Raw genomic sequence first — 16,482 nt, forward strand, 5'->3', positions numbered from 1 at the left:
ACGACGACCAAGACTAATGTCTTGGCCGTCCTTGACTTGCAACACTCTTATGATAAAAATACTTTCGTTGTTTGTTGAGTAAATATAGATTACGATTGTTTTTTTTATTTTTAATACAACTAAAACAGTCGCTTTTTAGAAGTTTTTTATTTTAATCTACATCTTTAAAAACATGGTTTTAGTCTGTCGCCATTTTTTTTAGTGCGAGCGCGCTCTGTTTTCCCGTTTAGCACCACATTGCTTAAAGTGTCACTCAAGGTCCCGAAGTGCAGTCCCCGTAAGTGCACTTAACTTGCCCGCTTGACAGGGGTATTACTTTTTTATTACTACTGCTGCTGCCGCTGCTCGCCGCCGCCACGTCAGGAGGTTAGTTCCCAGCGTGTATATTTGTACATGGCAAGAGCACGGCAAAGAGAAAAGGCGACGTGAGAAACTCGTTTGAACTTTTCTGTCGAGTCGTCACAATACAGGTTCAATAGCGACAACGGCAATCACATTTCAACAGGGACGAAATGCAAAAACGCTCGCGTACTTGGATTTAGCTGCACGTTAAGTAAATCTAGGTGGTCAAAATTAATCCGGAGTCCTTCATTACCGTGTTTATTCTAATCAGATTGTGGGTTTAGCAAATGAAGCCCGATAATTTAAATAAACTTTAACGCTAGTGCCACGATGCGATGCGCCGTGGGAGGCAATGACAGTGCTAACCTTCTCGCAGGCTACGAACAATGGCGCACAACAACGCCTCAAGCGAACACGTTGCCCTACGTGTTCTGTGCACTACGCAGATAAATACAAGTGGTGCACGGAGGATAACGCTAGCATCGACTCACCACTCTTGTATTGCACTAAGCGCTGAAGAAAAACGTTCGTCTTCAACATCATGCAGTGCCAATTACGAGAGAGAAACAATCTTTAACAATATGCTGGAGATGTTAACCTGGCTGTTCGCCTGACATGCTACTCCAGATACTGGGTGACGATTATGATATATACAGTAATGAACACCTGCCAATTACCGTTAATCAACGCAAACAGCACAGAAACCTTCGCTTACAGCGATTCCTACAATGCGTGGGATCCACATATTTTTTTCATCTGTATGCCTCGCCACCAACGTTCTACGCTTCGCACGCATAGCAGGCCTCTTATGCATTGATAGCGGCAAACGCACTCAAAAGGGGTACCGTGGGGAGGTGCTAATGAAATGCGTTCGGCTTCAGCGCCCAGCGAAACTCCTGCATACAGCCGACAGCACCCGCTACGCGATAAGCACCAACGATAAAAGCGTTTCCTTCTTTTGCTTTTCCTTCTTTCTTTTGCATTTCCTTCTTTTGCCTCTTGCAATACACCTACATAGACCAGAAGCAAAAGGCAACAATAAAGCGGACTGGATTAAGGGAAGGGGAGTAGGGGAACGTGTTTCGGTCGAAAGGTGAAGAGAACTCCTATAATCGTAAAGAAGGGCGCACGCTCGTAAATATTAAGCACAGCAGAGCGTGTCGCATGCTGCGTGCTTAGTATAGGAACCGTACAGCGTCCTCACGCACATTGAATCTTCTAAAAAAGTGAAGTGGCCATGCCCATCCACGCACACGCACGGTTTGTGTGTGCAATGGTTGCGGAGTCTTCGTTGCACGTACAACACCATGGTCACCAGAGGTCGGCGAACTCACGTGAGTGGCTTACTGATATTAAGACCCGTGAGTCTGAGTTAGCACTGTATAGTGAGTTCGAGTGGGGCATGAATTTGAGTGAGTCGAGGGCAGTTCTCGGCGTCGTTAATCTGAGTCCTAGTTAGTCCAGATGATCGAGTCCACATATGCGAGAGTTTCAGTCGAGGTGAGCAGAAGTGTGCGTCAGTAATAGTATTGAGTCCCAGTAATGGGTGCGTGTGTGAGCCTGAGTGAGTAAGAGCGAATCACATTATTCAACTTATACTTCGAGCCCATGAGACTAAATGCGAGGACCAGTCCATGTGATCCCGTAACCGTGCCTCCTCAAGGCCTGAGTCAGGGCATGTGATTCAAAGACTTGTATCTACTAAATTAGGTGTATGACGTCACCATTCATGTACGTCGCTATGCAAAGACCGTTCAGCATGACATTGAAATATTGTTCAGACATCCGAATGGTACCCTTAAAATTGCGCATCATCGCCCCTTCTCCCTCGCACCCGACCACGCACATACATAGAAATATATTGCACCCGGTAGCCAGGACCTGTTGATAGTGACAATACGTGTTGTCGTAGTCGTGGGTTGGGACCAAAAATTCGTCGCAATAATGACGAGACCAGCATTCGCGGATCCAGGGGGATGTCCAGATGTCCTGAATCCCCCTTGAACAAACTCACGAAGCCCCTCTTCTTCCCAGCTGTTACTGTTCTTTTGCTCTGAGTCCTATTTAGTTCAGATGAGTCCGCATATCTGAGTTTGAGTCGAGATGAGTAGAAGAGTGCGTCAGTACTAGTACTGAGTCCCAGTAAAGGAACAATGGAAGGAACGATGGGAGTCCTTTCTCTCCAGCACCGACCGAGACATCGAGACACAGGTCCTGACACGAGCTGAAGACGTCATCGGGAAGTACAGCCAGGCAGCCCACGAAGCCTAGCCTCCCTTACCCCGCACAACTTCAATTAACAAAGTTGTTACTCACTCACTTGCTCCGGAGAGACAAGAAATGTTTAATGATTATTGAGGAGTACCCGCCAGCGCGTAAAAAACGCGCCGTTAACAAATCTGGCGCGGATGTCGCACTCGGCTCTCCACCGCGAATCTACAAGACCAGAAAGTTGAAAAGGGGGTCAATACGTATTTTTGGGCTAGTTGGTTCATATCTCTAGCAAAACAGCGCTAGAGAACGCAAGGAACCAGACGAAGGAGAACGACACGTACACAGGGCGCTGTTTACGTGTCGTTGTGTGCGTTGTCTGTGTACGTGTCGTTCTTCTTCGTCTGGTCCCTTGCGTTCTGTGGCGTTCTCTGGCGAAAAGGGGGCTGAGGCGGATGCACATTTGGCCAAAGTCATGTGTCGTCTACCGACTCACTACTCACTATGGTTGCGGAAACAGCGGTGGTCTGAGCCCCGTGACTGCGGCCGCCGTGGCCCTTGTAAACAAGCGAGCAAACGCCGATCAGAAGATCCTCAGTGGCAGGCGCTAGCGCATGTCCAAATATGGCGGCGCCCATGGGTATGATGTATTAAAATGTCTGTTGTGAATTCTAGTTCTCTATAATGTGGTCGCATCTAGACATCTTACCCTCGAGGCCACTCTACGTATTAGCAAGGCAATGAATAGCATCTGTTGCTTTAAAAGCTTGCTCGGAAATGCAACTCCTGGTCACGGGACGCATTCTAGGGAGCCGGTTTGTCCTCTGTGGCTAAATGAAAAAAGAGAATTCGTAGAGTGCGAAGCAGAACACCCACGTTAACCTGAACTTGTTAGCTTTAGCTGCAGAATTCTGAGATTCACGCACACGCTACCTAAGTGATTTGGTTTGAATGAAGAGGTTTAACATACTATACAGCAACACGGGATTACGAGACACCGTAATCGGGGAGGGCTTCAGATAAATTTTTGAACCACATAAGCATTTTTTCATTCCACCTTCATCAGGATGGTGCCGCCGTAGCCGTGATCGAAACCGCGACCTCGTAGTCAGCAATCAATCCCCAGAGCGGCTGATCAACCACAGCATTTTTGGATATTACTATGGCAACGCTCGAGTGCACTTCACATCTTGCACTATATTTGCGCAGGCGCCGTTCCGCCACGAAAGTTACCCCTGTTCCTGCGTTGAGCTTTCGCTATATATGATAGAATCAATATCCATCCGTGCCGATCCGAAATGACAAATGAAAAGAAAACCCGTTTAGAATAACCGCTTGTTCCGAAAGCCTTCTGCATTTCCTTTTGCGCACGAGAAGACATACATATGCACGACAGGAAAATACGTGGTCGGGCGGAAAAACAAATCCGCCCTCTGCGCCGGTACGTGACAGTGTTTTCGAGGCCGTTTTGTCTGCAGCGCCACTGCGAGAGCCGCATTGATCGATAAGATGGGCCGCGCGCCAACGACTCTTCGTGCTGTTTAACAGTTACAAGTCCCCGGTTTCCTTTCCTTTTATGTTTATTTTTTCCCGTTTGAAACAAAAAGCTCGACGGAATGGTGTCCTTACTTTTCGACCACGATGGGCGATGCAGTGAAAGTGATAACCATATGGTACAATTTGGACCTGCATTGTTTCGCCGCGATGTTCTGACGACAAGCGCATGTGGCGGTGACATCTTGGCTCTAGAGCTCAGCAATTTTCCCATGAACATTTATGCTTTTTCTAAGTCTACAAAGGTCGGAGATAAAACCAAACACGCGCTCGTAATTGGCACGACTGGTAATCTAAGGTACCACCTAGCTCAACAAGCTCCTGTACAGTGTTCTGCAAATTCTGGGCAAAGGCCTGCGGAATTTCCTTGGAGGAGTATGCTGAGTGCTACAAGTCAATTCCACTTCTGTTCCCAAGCATTCCCAAAAGTTCCCAAAAGCTGCATTTCCGTATTACAAAATTTTTTTGAGATTCATGTGTTACATATAAATTCTGTCCGCTTTAGACGTACTATTAGAAGCAATTAATAGAATTGTCTTATCATTTGTCACTGCTCAGTTACGGAGCTGTAAACTTGATAGCTTCGTATGTTGAAACAAATTTTTGACAATTTTTTTTTTAACAAATTGACGATCTAAATAAAAAATTCGATACCTACAGTCACTAGATTTCAAGTTTTTATTTTAAATTCAACAAACCTCGCAAAATTTGGTGCAGTTGTTGCCGAGAAAAACGAATTCTCCTTTCATGTGTATTTAGATAGAAGCATCCGAGCTAAAGATACCACTTAAGAGGAAGCTTTAGCTCGGGTGCCCCTATCCAAATACATGTAAAAGCAGAATTCGTTTTTCTCTGCAAGCACTGCACCGAATTTGATGAGGTTTGTTGCATTTAAAAGAAAAACTTAAAATCTAGTGACTGTTGGTTTCGAATTTTTTTATTTAGGTCGTAAAGTGTTTTATTAAAAATTGGCAAAAATCAAAAATATTAAAAAAACTAAACTATCAAGTTTACAACTCTGTAACTCAGCAACAGAAAATGATACTACAAATCTGAATTGCATCAAATGGAACATCTAAAACGGACAAAATTGATATGTTATACAATCTCAAAAAATTTTGTAATATGGAAATACAGCTTTTGCAGAACACCTGTAAACAACGCAAAAAATTCACCTAAGATGTAAAATGACAGATCGAATTTGTGCGCTTTCAGTGATCTAATGGATGCCGTTCACAGAACCACGATATCTTTTTCTTGACGCAGAGCTACGAGTTTGTAAACTTCTTGCTTCTATTTTTTTTTCAATCTTCCGCATTTTTCGAAATTCTTGTAACAAACTTCATGCCCTAAATAGAAATTCCGCTTCCAACAGTCACTAGAATTTAACTTTCTCTCTCAAATGCAACAAATTTCATTAAAATCGGTCAGGGGTTATCTCGGAAAAACTTTTTTTGCGTTTTCCATGTATTTGAATAGGCCGCGGCGGAGTTGGGCCCAAGCTAAAGCTTCCTCTTAAGTTCTATTTTTTTCTCCCTTAAACCCCTTCTTTCCCCGTGTGGGGTAGCAAATCGGACGTGAGTCTGTTTGACCTCCATACCTTTCCTTACTTCTTTTCCTCCTTTTTCACAACAAAAAACGAAAGCGTTGCCTTCACTTCCTGTCCCACAGCCAAAGAGCGGTGAGCGGAACTAGAACTTTATCGAGGAGACCTCGGCTATACTTTCCCGCGCATGGTTACTGCCCAACAACCCTCGTCCCGCAGCTCGAATAGCTGCTCTTAATTTCCTATTGATAAAACTTAAGATTGCAGCCGCGACGAAGAATATAAAGGTCATGAACATCGAGCGCACGCTTTGACTCTTATTTGAAAGCAAAAATAAAGAAAGCGCACCTCGAAATCGTAAATACACGGCCGCACCGCCTTCATCTAAGATGAATACGTGGTGCCATCTACAAGGAACGGGTGTCACTTGTAGCGCTCATTTTGATGCCGGCACCTACGGGATTCAATGTATGACCGGTTTGTGATAGTGTAACCAAGTCGTCAACAGCGAAACGAACCTTCCACACGCGTTACTACACCCACGCGCAACACATTCGTCGTTAGAGTGAGCCAAGCTTGCGCCGTGATTACATGACCCAGCACGTCGACGCTGACGTTCGCTCGCGATCGATATATGCAGCATAGAAGCGTCGCGGATGCTCGCTTTTCCGCTGCTTGTCGTCGCCGTAATTTGATGTACCTGCTGCCCAGATGAACTGTTCATACCGTACAGAGAACAGTTCTTGACTGCTGCCTGCCCGGAGATCCCTGTTAGAAGACTCGTACAGACCAGCCCAGACCCTCTAATGAGGTGAGCATGCAGGTGCCCCTGTGCGCCTCCGCTATTCCTAGGCCTTTTGCCACGTTTGAACGCACGCCGGCAGCCGCTCTTTCAGTTTTCATTAGGTTTAATGGACTGTTAAATATTTTAGCGTGACCGTCGTCATAGGAGAAAATTATGATGCGGGAAATTACCTGTTTACAGTGTGCATTACTTACGCCGCGGCGAACGTGTTGAACATGTTAAGAAAGCTCGCGAGAAGCACGCGTGAAACGTGCCAGCTGGCACTTCGTTCGCATTTCATATTTCGAAGTCTAAATGGATCGGTGCTGCCATCTCCAGGAAAAGGGCATAACTACGCTGCGATGTTGTATCTCGGAGGCTCTGTTTCTGATATCTCGGACCATATAGTTTCCACATTTGATCACGGCACTACGCCACCTACGTTGCAAGATAACATTTTGTAAAGAACATTACAAAATTCTAGTGGCTGATTCAAACAGTATTTTTCCATCTATCAGAGCCGTTAGCACTTGTCCAAATGGATATATTTGCTTTTTGTGCTTAACCAATAAACGAAAAGATCGCGAAATATGGAAATCTTGCGCAACGTCTTACGACAAGAGTTGTAGCGATATGACAAAAGCAAGTACAGTAGAACCAGCCTCGTTATAGTGAATCCTCACATTGTGGCCTAACGGCTGTAGGAAAGAGAACCGCCGGTTATTAAACTCCCATAAGCGTCCATGTATAGAATTATATTTTCACTGATATAGGGAACACGGCCATATTGAAGAAACGTATATATATATATATATATATATATATATATATATATATATATATATATATATATATATATATATATATATATATATATATATATATATGTGTGTGTGTGTGTGTGTGTGTGTGTGTGTGTGTGTGTGTGTGTGTGTGTGTGTGTGTGTGTGTGTTACGGGCATAGGGAAGTACAGTGTTTTTCTATATCCCTAACCACGTGAATCGCTGTGCCACCAAAGAAAAATGAAATCAATCGAAAAGAAAAAAGTAACACGAAAGGCTGATTTTATGCCGATGACCCAGTAAACAATGATCGTACTCACCATGATTTGATGACACTGGTTCACTGCCTACAACAATTCGTGCGTGCATAGGTTGCCTTCAGTTCTTATCAGGGTGATCAACATACCATATATAGTATCAGGGAAAGAGTGGCAGCCTCTATACGTTTAACGTTAGCTGCCTGCGAATCTGCGTTTCAATAAAGAGAAAGTTCGCGCTCTCTTGAACGTTAATCAGCCTGCTGTGCTTAGAATAAACTTTATCGTAGTAGGTAAAATGGTGAACTACGGTCATAGCGAAGATATTTTCCGGTGTCGACTACTTCGCTATTCAACACTTCAACAAGGTACTATTATATATATTTGAATATTCTGAAAGATGTCTTTATTTTGGCGCTTATAAGGTAAATTTTTATATTCCGGCTTTCGAGTGGCTTGGCGTCAAGTGGCTCATAGGTTACATGGCACCATATGCGTCGTGTCTGAGAGCCACGGTTATTTAAGCGTATATATATATATATATATATATATATATATATATATATATATATATATATATATATATATATATATATATATATATATTTGCTCACTAACACTCGTTGGTACTCACTCACGTTCCTAACTGCTGCTCACCAACACTCGCTAGAGTTCATCATCATCATCTGCCAGTTCTTGCGTCCAGTGCAGTACGAAGGCCTCTCCCAGCGATCTTGAATTACCCCTGCCTTGCTCTTATTCCTACTCGCGCCTGCAAATTTCCTCATTTCATCACACCGACTAGTTTTCTGCCGTCCTCGACTACGCTTCCCTGCTCTTGGCCCCCGGTCTGTAGCTCTGATGGTCCGATAGCGTTCATAGTCGCTTCCATTCACACATACCGGCACCCAATCACGCTCCCATTCGCCTCGAATTCTAATCTCCGGCACTCGTTCGCATCGCAGCCACGTTCATACTCACGTCCACTCAACCTCACCGGCCCTCACAACCATTCAGGGCTCTTACACCTCCTTGAAGTCCTTGAAAACCCCTGGATTTAGAAAAGGATATTTAAGCTCTCTCAGAACTCCTTGAATATATGCGTTCTCTTTGAACATCTTGAAAACTGGAGTTGGGAGCGACCTTCAAACATTGAAAGCAACTAACTCCGCATCCGGGCTATGCCAGGTACGCTGTCTATCGGGGAACCATTCTAGATACATTCTTTTTTTCGAAGTGTCGCTAAGCGATGCAATGTGGCATATCCAAAGACAAGAGCACGTTTGTTTAAATTCGCATTTTAATAGGGGTGCTAGACGAAGCCAAATCAAGCGATCGACCAAGCCGGCCGCATCACTATTTTTGTTGTTTTGCCAGCTGGTTTCCACCGCAGCCATCATTGTTCCATTTTTGAGCCCAACGTTCTAACAATGCCTGGAGGAAAGTAAGTTTCAGGCATTTGGCTTTAATGCGACGAGTATATTCGGCTCATGCCGGACACTGCTAATAATCTTGCTAGAAGGCGATTGACATTATTACAATGGAGAAGCCAACGTTATAAAGGCACCTGAAGAGCTTAAAGTGTTTGTACAACTATAAACAGCTGGGGTTTAGCTGCAAGAAAATACAGCTGAGAAGAAGACTACACTTCTTCGAAGCCCAAGTGATACTTGGGCTATCAAGTTTCTTGGGTTTCGTTAAAGCATACCTAAATCGAACTAGACGAGCGTATTTGCATTCCGCCCTCATTCTAAGGCGGCAGCCGCGGTGAGGAGTCGAACCCTCAATCTCGTGTTCTGCAGCAGAACCCCATAGCAACTGAGGCGAATGAGACGAATAGAACTGAGGCGCGCGCGGGCGAATGTTAGTTCGCGCATGCTCTTTAGGGCTGTACAGACGGGCAGCGCAGTGCGGACTATCCACGCGGAAGATCGTGAGAAACGGGAGAGAGAAGTGTGTAGACATAACAGACATAGACGCCGGCGCTGTGGTTGGCGGGGGTAGCCTTCTCAGATTCCACAGCAAACGCCACTCACTGCTGGCGTCTGCTGACGTCTGCGTCACTGCTCGTCTGATTACGGCGTCGTGGCACCTTCTGCATAGTCGCCGTCGTCGTGTGCGGTGACCACACGCACATGGAGCGCAGGCCAAACGTTTCGGTACTTAATAGTCATGCTAAAGCTGAAATCAGACCACATCTGAATCAAACTAAGGTGAAATTCATTAATTCATTAATTCATTAATTCATTCAATGAAATGAGAACGATTAGCCTAGCTCTACGAGCAGTGAACTTTCGTGTAGCTGTTAAACACATCATATTTTAATAGCCCAACAAGGACACTGAAAAGGACCACAGGACAAAGCGCTGACGAACAACCAAATGCCGCATTTCCGGAAGTGGTATATAAATCCCACGCACGTATACACAGGCACACACAAAGCACGAAACCTAATTGTTGTCGTTCACGTTTTAATTTATTTTCACATTTCAGTCACAGCGTCCGCCACAATGCCTCACTTGTTGCGCGACAGGCATCGGTTAACGTGTTTGCGCGAATGCGTCCATCGATATCTCGTTCCTTTGCATAGCCTCATTCCTGGAAGCGCTGCAAGCCTCACTCGTGATACGTCAGCGCTGGGCGTAATCTGACACCGCCTTCCTAGTTGCACACAAAGCCCAGTAGTGTTGTTGCTTGTCATGGATTGTCGAGTGACAGTCAATCGGTCAATTAACAGTCACTAGAAGCACTGGCAATAGTCACCGTAAGGCGCACGACGTCTTCCCATGCAAGGAATGCAGGATCCCACCGATTCGGATCAGGTGAGCAAAGAAGACAAGGAAAAGAGCGCAACGAGAGCGCACAAATACAAGAAACCCAAATGCACAACACGCCACCGACCGACAGTGCGAATGCCGGAAGTATACGGTAGCCGAGACGTCTTTCCGTCGGCCATGCGGAAAGGTGTCGGTGGCGCATGGATACCACTATGGGTTCGCAGTGGCTTAGGGGCGTAATGTCATCATAAATGTCATTGCCATAGTCATCGGATGATTGTCTGGAGCAATAGAAATACTGAAAGTACTGCTGGCGGTTACTTTTAGTGTACGTTGAGCCCGCTGTTTCTATAAAAGCTGCCTATTAAGGACATAGTTAACCGTTTGGCTCATCTTGTCAAAAGCCGCCGTAGTTGGCCCCCTTTGTATCGTTACACGAACCACAGAATGGTGAAGAACCGTTGCATGGCGTCATTGGACAGTACCCTGACGAGGACGAGTTCCATTCTTGAAACGTTGGCTTCGGTGACAGTCCTTCTTATACTAGTGTTAATTGTTACTCTTGTGGCATAGAAGGAACCTTAAAACACTTCCTGTGAGACTGCCCATCATACGGAGGTAGCAGGCTTGGCCTTCGGGAGGCTTTAGGGAAATGAGACATGCCTTTCATGGAAGGGAATTTCCTGATGCAGTGGCCTCGTGCCCGTCTGCAATGTACAAAGCCACAAAGCTACTGCCGCGTTTGTACACTAGCCTGTGCAGACTAGCACACACACACACACACACACACACAAAACACTGCTATCAGAGACAACTTTTTAGTTTCAACCACGCGATCTGTAATTCTCAATAAAGAAAGCCTCTAAGCAACTTAAGAGCCTGGCTGCAAACACGTTTTCAGAGAAATAATGGCTGCTGTATGACTACATTTCCGATAACGCTAAATTAATGGTTATCTGAAAAAGACCAAAAGTTGAAGAAGAAAAAAAAAGAAAAGCTGTTGAAGATTGTGTGTGCGCAGACACATGAAAAGGACCTGCTGCAAGGTAAACATCCTAGGTTTTGGCGTAAAAGACAAAACTCCTACAAGACCAATCTCAAAAACACTGCATGAGAGAGAGAGAGAGAGAGAGAGAGAGAGAGAGAGAGAGAGAGAGAGAGAGAGAGAGAGAGAGAGACTACAAGCAAGAAATCACAGGTTGCATAATGTAGGCTTTCGCGGCGAAACCGAAAACAAAGCTTATATTGCCTATTTGGTTTCTGAATTGCTTCGAAACCTTTTGTTGTTGTTTACTTCTGACAGTTTGCGATAACTTGTTTAGCAGACCGAAAACGGCTAACTTTAACATTCGGTTGTGAAATATTTTGTTCGTTTCGAATATTCGAAAATACGGACTAATTCCTTTTCGAATATCAATACGAATAGTTATAGTGCGTGGTATTCGATTCGTATTTGAAAGTTGAGTATTCGCCCACTCCTACTTTTTATGCACTGAAGCAAACAATAATCGGGGCGCCAATGTACTTCGTCGTACGTTATAGGAACGTGCCTTTGGAAACTGGTGTCATCCTTCGAATTCATTCCACATGGACGTGACTTTCGAACTCGCCGGCTGCAATTCGTAAATTGCAACAGGAGCCGTGAAGCAATTAGCGTAGAATATAACTGGCTACATTTCGAGGAAAACATGCGGAAGGCGGAGATGGCAATTCAAGACGATGAGCAAAGCGCGAACAAGGTGAAACAGGAGCCAACGTTTCGACAAGTGGACTTCCCTTCTTCAAGGCGGCATATGCTTTCCTCGCCACAGTGTGTATATATATATATATATATATATATATATATATATATATATATATATATATATATATATATATATATATATATATATATATACGAGAAGAAAGGGGGTTAACCGAGGGGCCCGATTTTTATTAGTCATATCATCAGAAGCCAACAAACACTGACACAAAGGACAACATAGGGGAAATTACTTGTGCTTAATAAATGAAATAAAGAAACGATAAATTAATGGAAATTAAAGTGGATTAAAAAACAACTTGCCGCAGGTGGAAACCGAACCCACACTCCCAGGGTTGTACTAGGACACATAAATACCCAAGAAAGTGGATGGGAAAACGGTGCCGCGGTAGCTCAATTGGTAGAGCATCGCACGCGAAATGCGAAGGTTCTGGGTTCGGTTCTATATTATATATATACATAGGTGAATGCGACAACGAGCGAAGATGTGTTAGCGGCGAGGGTATCGAATTGAGAATAAAGGAGTGCTGTGCACAAGGCCAGTGCCACGGCCGTCTGTCAATCACGCGTCAACGGCCGTGTGTCAGCCGGAGTGTCAACGGCGTGCACAGCAGCCCTCTATTACCTGCTTCGCTGGTGGTCGTGGCGAAGCAGGTAATAGGGGGCTGCTGTGCACGCCGTTGACACTCCGGCTGACACACGGCCGTTGACGCGTGATTGACAGACGGCCGTGGCACTGGCCTTGTGCACAGCACTCCTTTATTCTCAATTCGATACCCTCGCCGCTAACACATCTTCGCTCGTTGTCGCACCCAACCACCTTACGGCCTCTCCCCTTTAGAAGAACCCCACCTATGTATACTGTGGCGGGGAAAGCATATGTCGCCTTGACGAAGACAAGTCCACTTGTCGAAACGTTGGCTCGTGCTTTCACCTTGTTCTCGTTTTGGCTACACTTCACTAATTCGTCGATTATGCATTTCGATTTCTCGCGTAAATAATGTCCACCTCGTAGAATAATCTAGCTCAAGCAGTATAGTTGTGCCACGCATATGTTTCCGCCGAGTCATAAAAATTCTGTTAGATAAAACACACACACACACCCCCTAGGTAACAGTTCCTTTTTAATTACGCACCTGCAAAGGAAAGAGAAATGAAACGTTGTTACAATGGTGGGTGTCCCGCTGAAATAGCGGCAGGATCCTCGATGAATTCAAAAGTGCGCTCCGTGTCACTTCTGTCGCAACATCGACCGTCGCAAGCCGCACCAGCTGTGCGCCGCATGCGCGCGCCTTTGTGTGTCGCGCGTCGCTATGCGTGTCGCAAACATGCGTCCGTGCGTCCGCACTCCTGCTGCCGCTCCTGCTGCTGTGTGCTGGTGACCTCGCCGAGACGGAGCGCTATTTTGTAGCGACTTCGCGGATCGATCGCGGCCGAATCGAAGCGGCGGGCCAAGCGGGAACGCGATTCTCGCCAGAAACTCGAGCAACGGTGCGCGAGCCTCCGACTTACGGGAACGCGAACGAGCGGAAACAAGCGCTGAAGCTAAACTCCGAGACCGTATATCCTCGGGCGATCACTTTCGCGAGGTTTCGCTCGACTCGGAGGCGGACAGCGTAGCGTTGCCGGCGCTGTGAAAAAGCTCGCGATCTTCGCACAGTGCGGAAAGCGCTGTGGTTCGTCCATGTTTCGCGCCGAGTCTCGCGAAATCCCGCGGAAGTGACCGCCCGAGGACACCGCGCCCCTGTTTCACGATTTTGTACGTACTGGGTGCGGATCGGATATCAGAGCATAAGATAGGACACGGTGGGGCAAGATAAGACAAGATGTATGCAAGGATAGTTAGTATAGGATAGTTAATTTGAGAAGACGCAGATGGGTAGGGGACGGTGGTCGCTGTTGGTTGTAGATCTCTCTAGCCTTCTGTGCTGCGCTAAAGGACAAGGAAGGGAAAATAAACGTGGTTATACTGCTCGGCACTTTGAATTTTTGACGGCTGCCATTTGTAAACCTCGTAGTATGCGTTTCGTTGGTTTTCTTCGGCTTTACTCCCGTAAGAGCTTGATATCTGTCGGAATCACGCTAACAGTTCCTTTCCCGCACGAAGTACCAACTAGGTGAGTGTAATACGAGGTGCACTTTATGCCCCCCCTCCTTTTTTTTATTGAAATGATAAATAGGAGAGGTTGACGCCTTTATGGCGGCACCGGCTACCCCTTCTAACTTAGCAAAGGAAACAAATATGCACAAAAAGAGCGAATAATGTCACACAATATGGCACTCAGCAGAATATCAGATGAATAAAACTAAGTGCAACAGTACATAAATTGCAAAGTTTTCTGCATACGTTCAGTACACATACGCATATATAAATCAAATATTTTGAAAAGGCAAAATACAGATCACAATTATTTACACTGCAAAACTCAGAACACGTGGCGTAATAAGCACGATCACCATATAAATCAATTTTGAACACAGAAAAACATTTATATAACACATTTATCTTTATTAGGATAAACTGAAATTTAATATTTTCCCAAAATGTCTGTCTTCGAAAGCCTTTTTTTTTTTTTTTTCAAAACAGGAAGTGCCCTTTTCTGAAGGCCCGCTGTTGGCTATACACCAAGTATCTTTTCGTGTGAATGGTCTCGTATCTAAAAGCAACACGATTGCTTGCAATACCGTGTCCTGCCTTTTCTTGTGCCTTAGCTTGTGTCCCAGTAGTTAGCGCTCTGAATTGAGCCATGCTTCCATGCCAACTCGCCCATTTTTCACTTTTGTGCAATGCCCTTCGCGGTGAATCATATATTGTGCACTCGAGGAGGAGGTGATGCCCGTCTTCGCCTGGATGGCAACAACAACACTGCGAACTGGAGGCTCGTTTTATCCTGTATAAAGAGTGTCGCGTAAATGCAGTACCAAGCCGCAGATGATGCACTAATGTCGGGAATTTTTTTTGTTTTCTCTCAGATTTGACGAATGTGGTAGGTTTATACATGGGTCTATAAAGTGTAACGCCGAGTTCTCAGATTGCTGATCAAACCAGGCAGTTTTGCTGAGACGGCAGGATATCTGTCTCAGCAGCAGACGGATTTTGTTGCGCTAAAGTGGAAGATTAATTGCCTCTGCGTTACTGTGCGTCCGATTCGCAGCTGTGTCCGGTGTTGTGTTATCTGGAATACTGCAGTCTCCTCGCATCCACTGAAATGCAATTACGTGATTCATTGCGCCTACTTTTGTGTGTTCTTTGAGCGTCTCATGCCAACCAGACTCTTGACTGGTTAACATCCCTGCCTTCCCATATTCTTCTCTCTCTCTCTCCCTCTCTCTCTTGAGCGTCTCATACAACAGCAAAATGTTCAAAGAATTTTCCTTATTGCTTTGTAGCAATGCGAGGGCGCCTCGTGAGTGGCTAAAAATAACCCATTTTTACGAATTTTTTGGTGATGTTACGAAACCCAAAGCACACAGGATTGCAAACAGTTCTGCCAAGGTGGAAGACGTATTTCGGGATTATTTAAATGTTTGCTCTAGCGCCAAATGTAGAATGACGAATGCTAAAGTAGAGGAAATTCTTATGATACGAACCGTCTGTATACACTTGGATGTATTGCGGATTTAATGAGTAAATTTTGAATAGTGGCAGTTGCTGTGCGGCTACCATGAACATCTCTCTTATCTATAACCCCATCGACCGACAATTCTACTTTAGGACTTGTTAATATCCAAGGAGGGTAACTAAAATCCACTTTGCATAAATCAAAGCTTAGTAACAATGCTTTATGTTCTTGAACGGCAGCGTGAATTTTGCTTTTGTTTCGCTCGCTAAGCACGAGGTTTAATGAATGCATCTCGTATTGAGTTAAGATGCGATAAACATGTCGGCATGTTTCAACCGTTCGTATGACTGAAAAAGGTAGGTGACGAGCTTCAGCAATTACTACAGATCTCGACGAAGCCTGCGGGACCCCATAACACTCTCCGCCCCCTTGCCAGTAAACGTTGAGGACCTTCCTCAAGGTTTGCGATAAACCATGGAGAATAGGTGCCGAATAAAATTTTTTTTGTTTTATGAATGCGTTATGAACTTGTAATAGTGAAGAGACTCCTCCTGCCCCCCTCCCCCCCCTGCTGTTACAGCGAGTTGGCGAAGTACGTTTATTAGAGTATTGGTCGGCTTTTCAACTGCGCGGATATGTGATGCCCATGACAACTGGAAGTCAAGAATAACGCCGACAAATTTATGCGCTTTCACAAACATCAAAGTTCGCCCTTCAAGCGTAAGTTTGAAATTATTCAGCTGTCGGCTAGTGAAAGGAAGTAGGCTGTCTTTGCGTAAGACAGACTCATGCTTCTTTCGCTTAAAAAGACATCCATAATATCAAGACCCACTTGCAGTGTTGTTTGAATGTCTTGTATGTAAGATCCAGAGGCCCACATGCAGATGTCATCTGCGTACAGTG

The 16,482-nt window shown here is 45.1% G+C and overlaps 1 protein-coding gene across 3 annotated transcripts in view; it reads left to right on the forward strand.

Moving 5' to 3' along the window:
- Window positions 1–6,071: 6,071 nt before the first annotated feature.
- LOC142585647 (major facilitator superfamily domain-containing protein 6-like) overlaps window positions 6,072–16,482 on the forward strand; it is a 44,356-nt gene continuing 33,945 nt past the window's right edge. For all 3 annotated transcript variants that reach the window (XM_075696565.1, XM_075696563.1, XM_075696566.1), the window contains exon 1: window positions 6,072–6,464. In XM_075696565.1, the coding sequence (XP_075552680.1) occupies window positions 6,460–6,464 (5 nt within the window). In that variant the 5' untranslated portion in view covers window positions 6,072–6,459. The remainder of the gene's footprint in view (window positions 6,465–16,482) is intronic.

The sequence above is a fragment of the Dermacentor variabilis genome, chromosome 6 (genome assembly GCF_050947875.1).
Source record: "Dermacentor variabilis isolate Ectoservices chromosome 6, ASM5094787v1, whole genome shotgun sequence".
In the NCBI taxonomy this organism is placed as follows: domain Eukaryota; kingdom Metazoa; phylum Arthropoda; class Arachnida; order Ixodida; family Ixodidae; genus Dermacentor; species Dermacentor variabilis.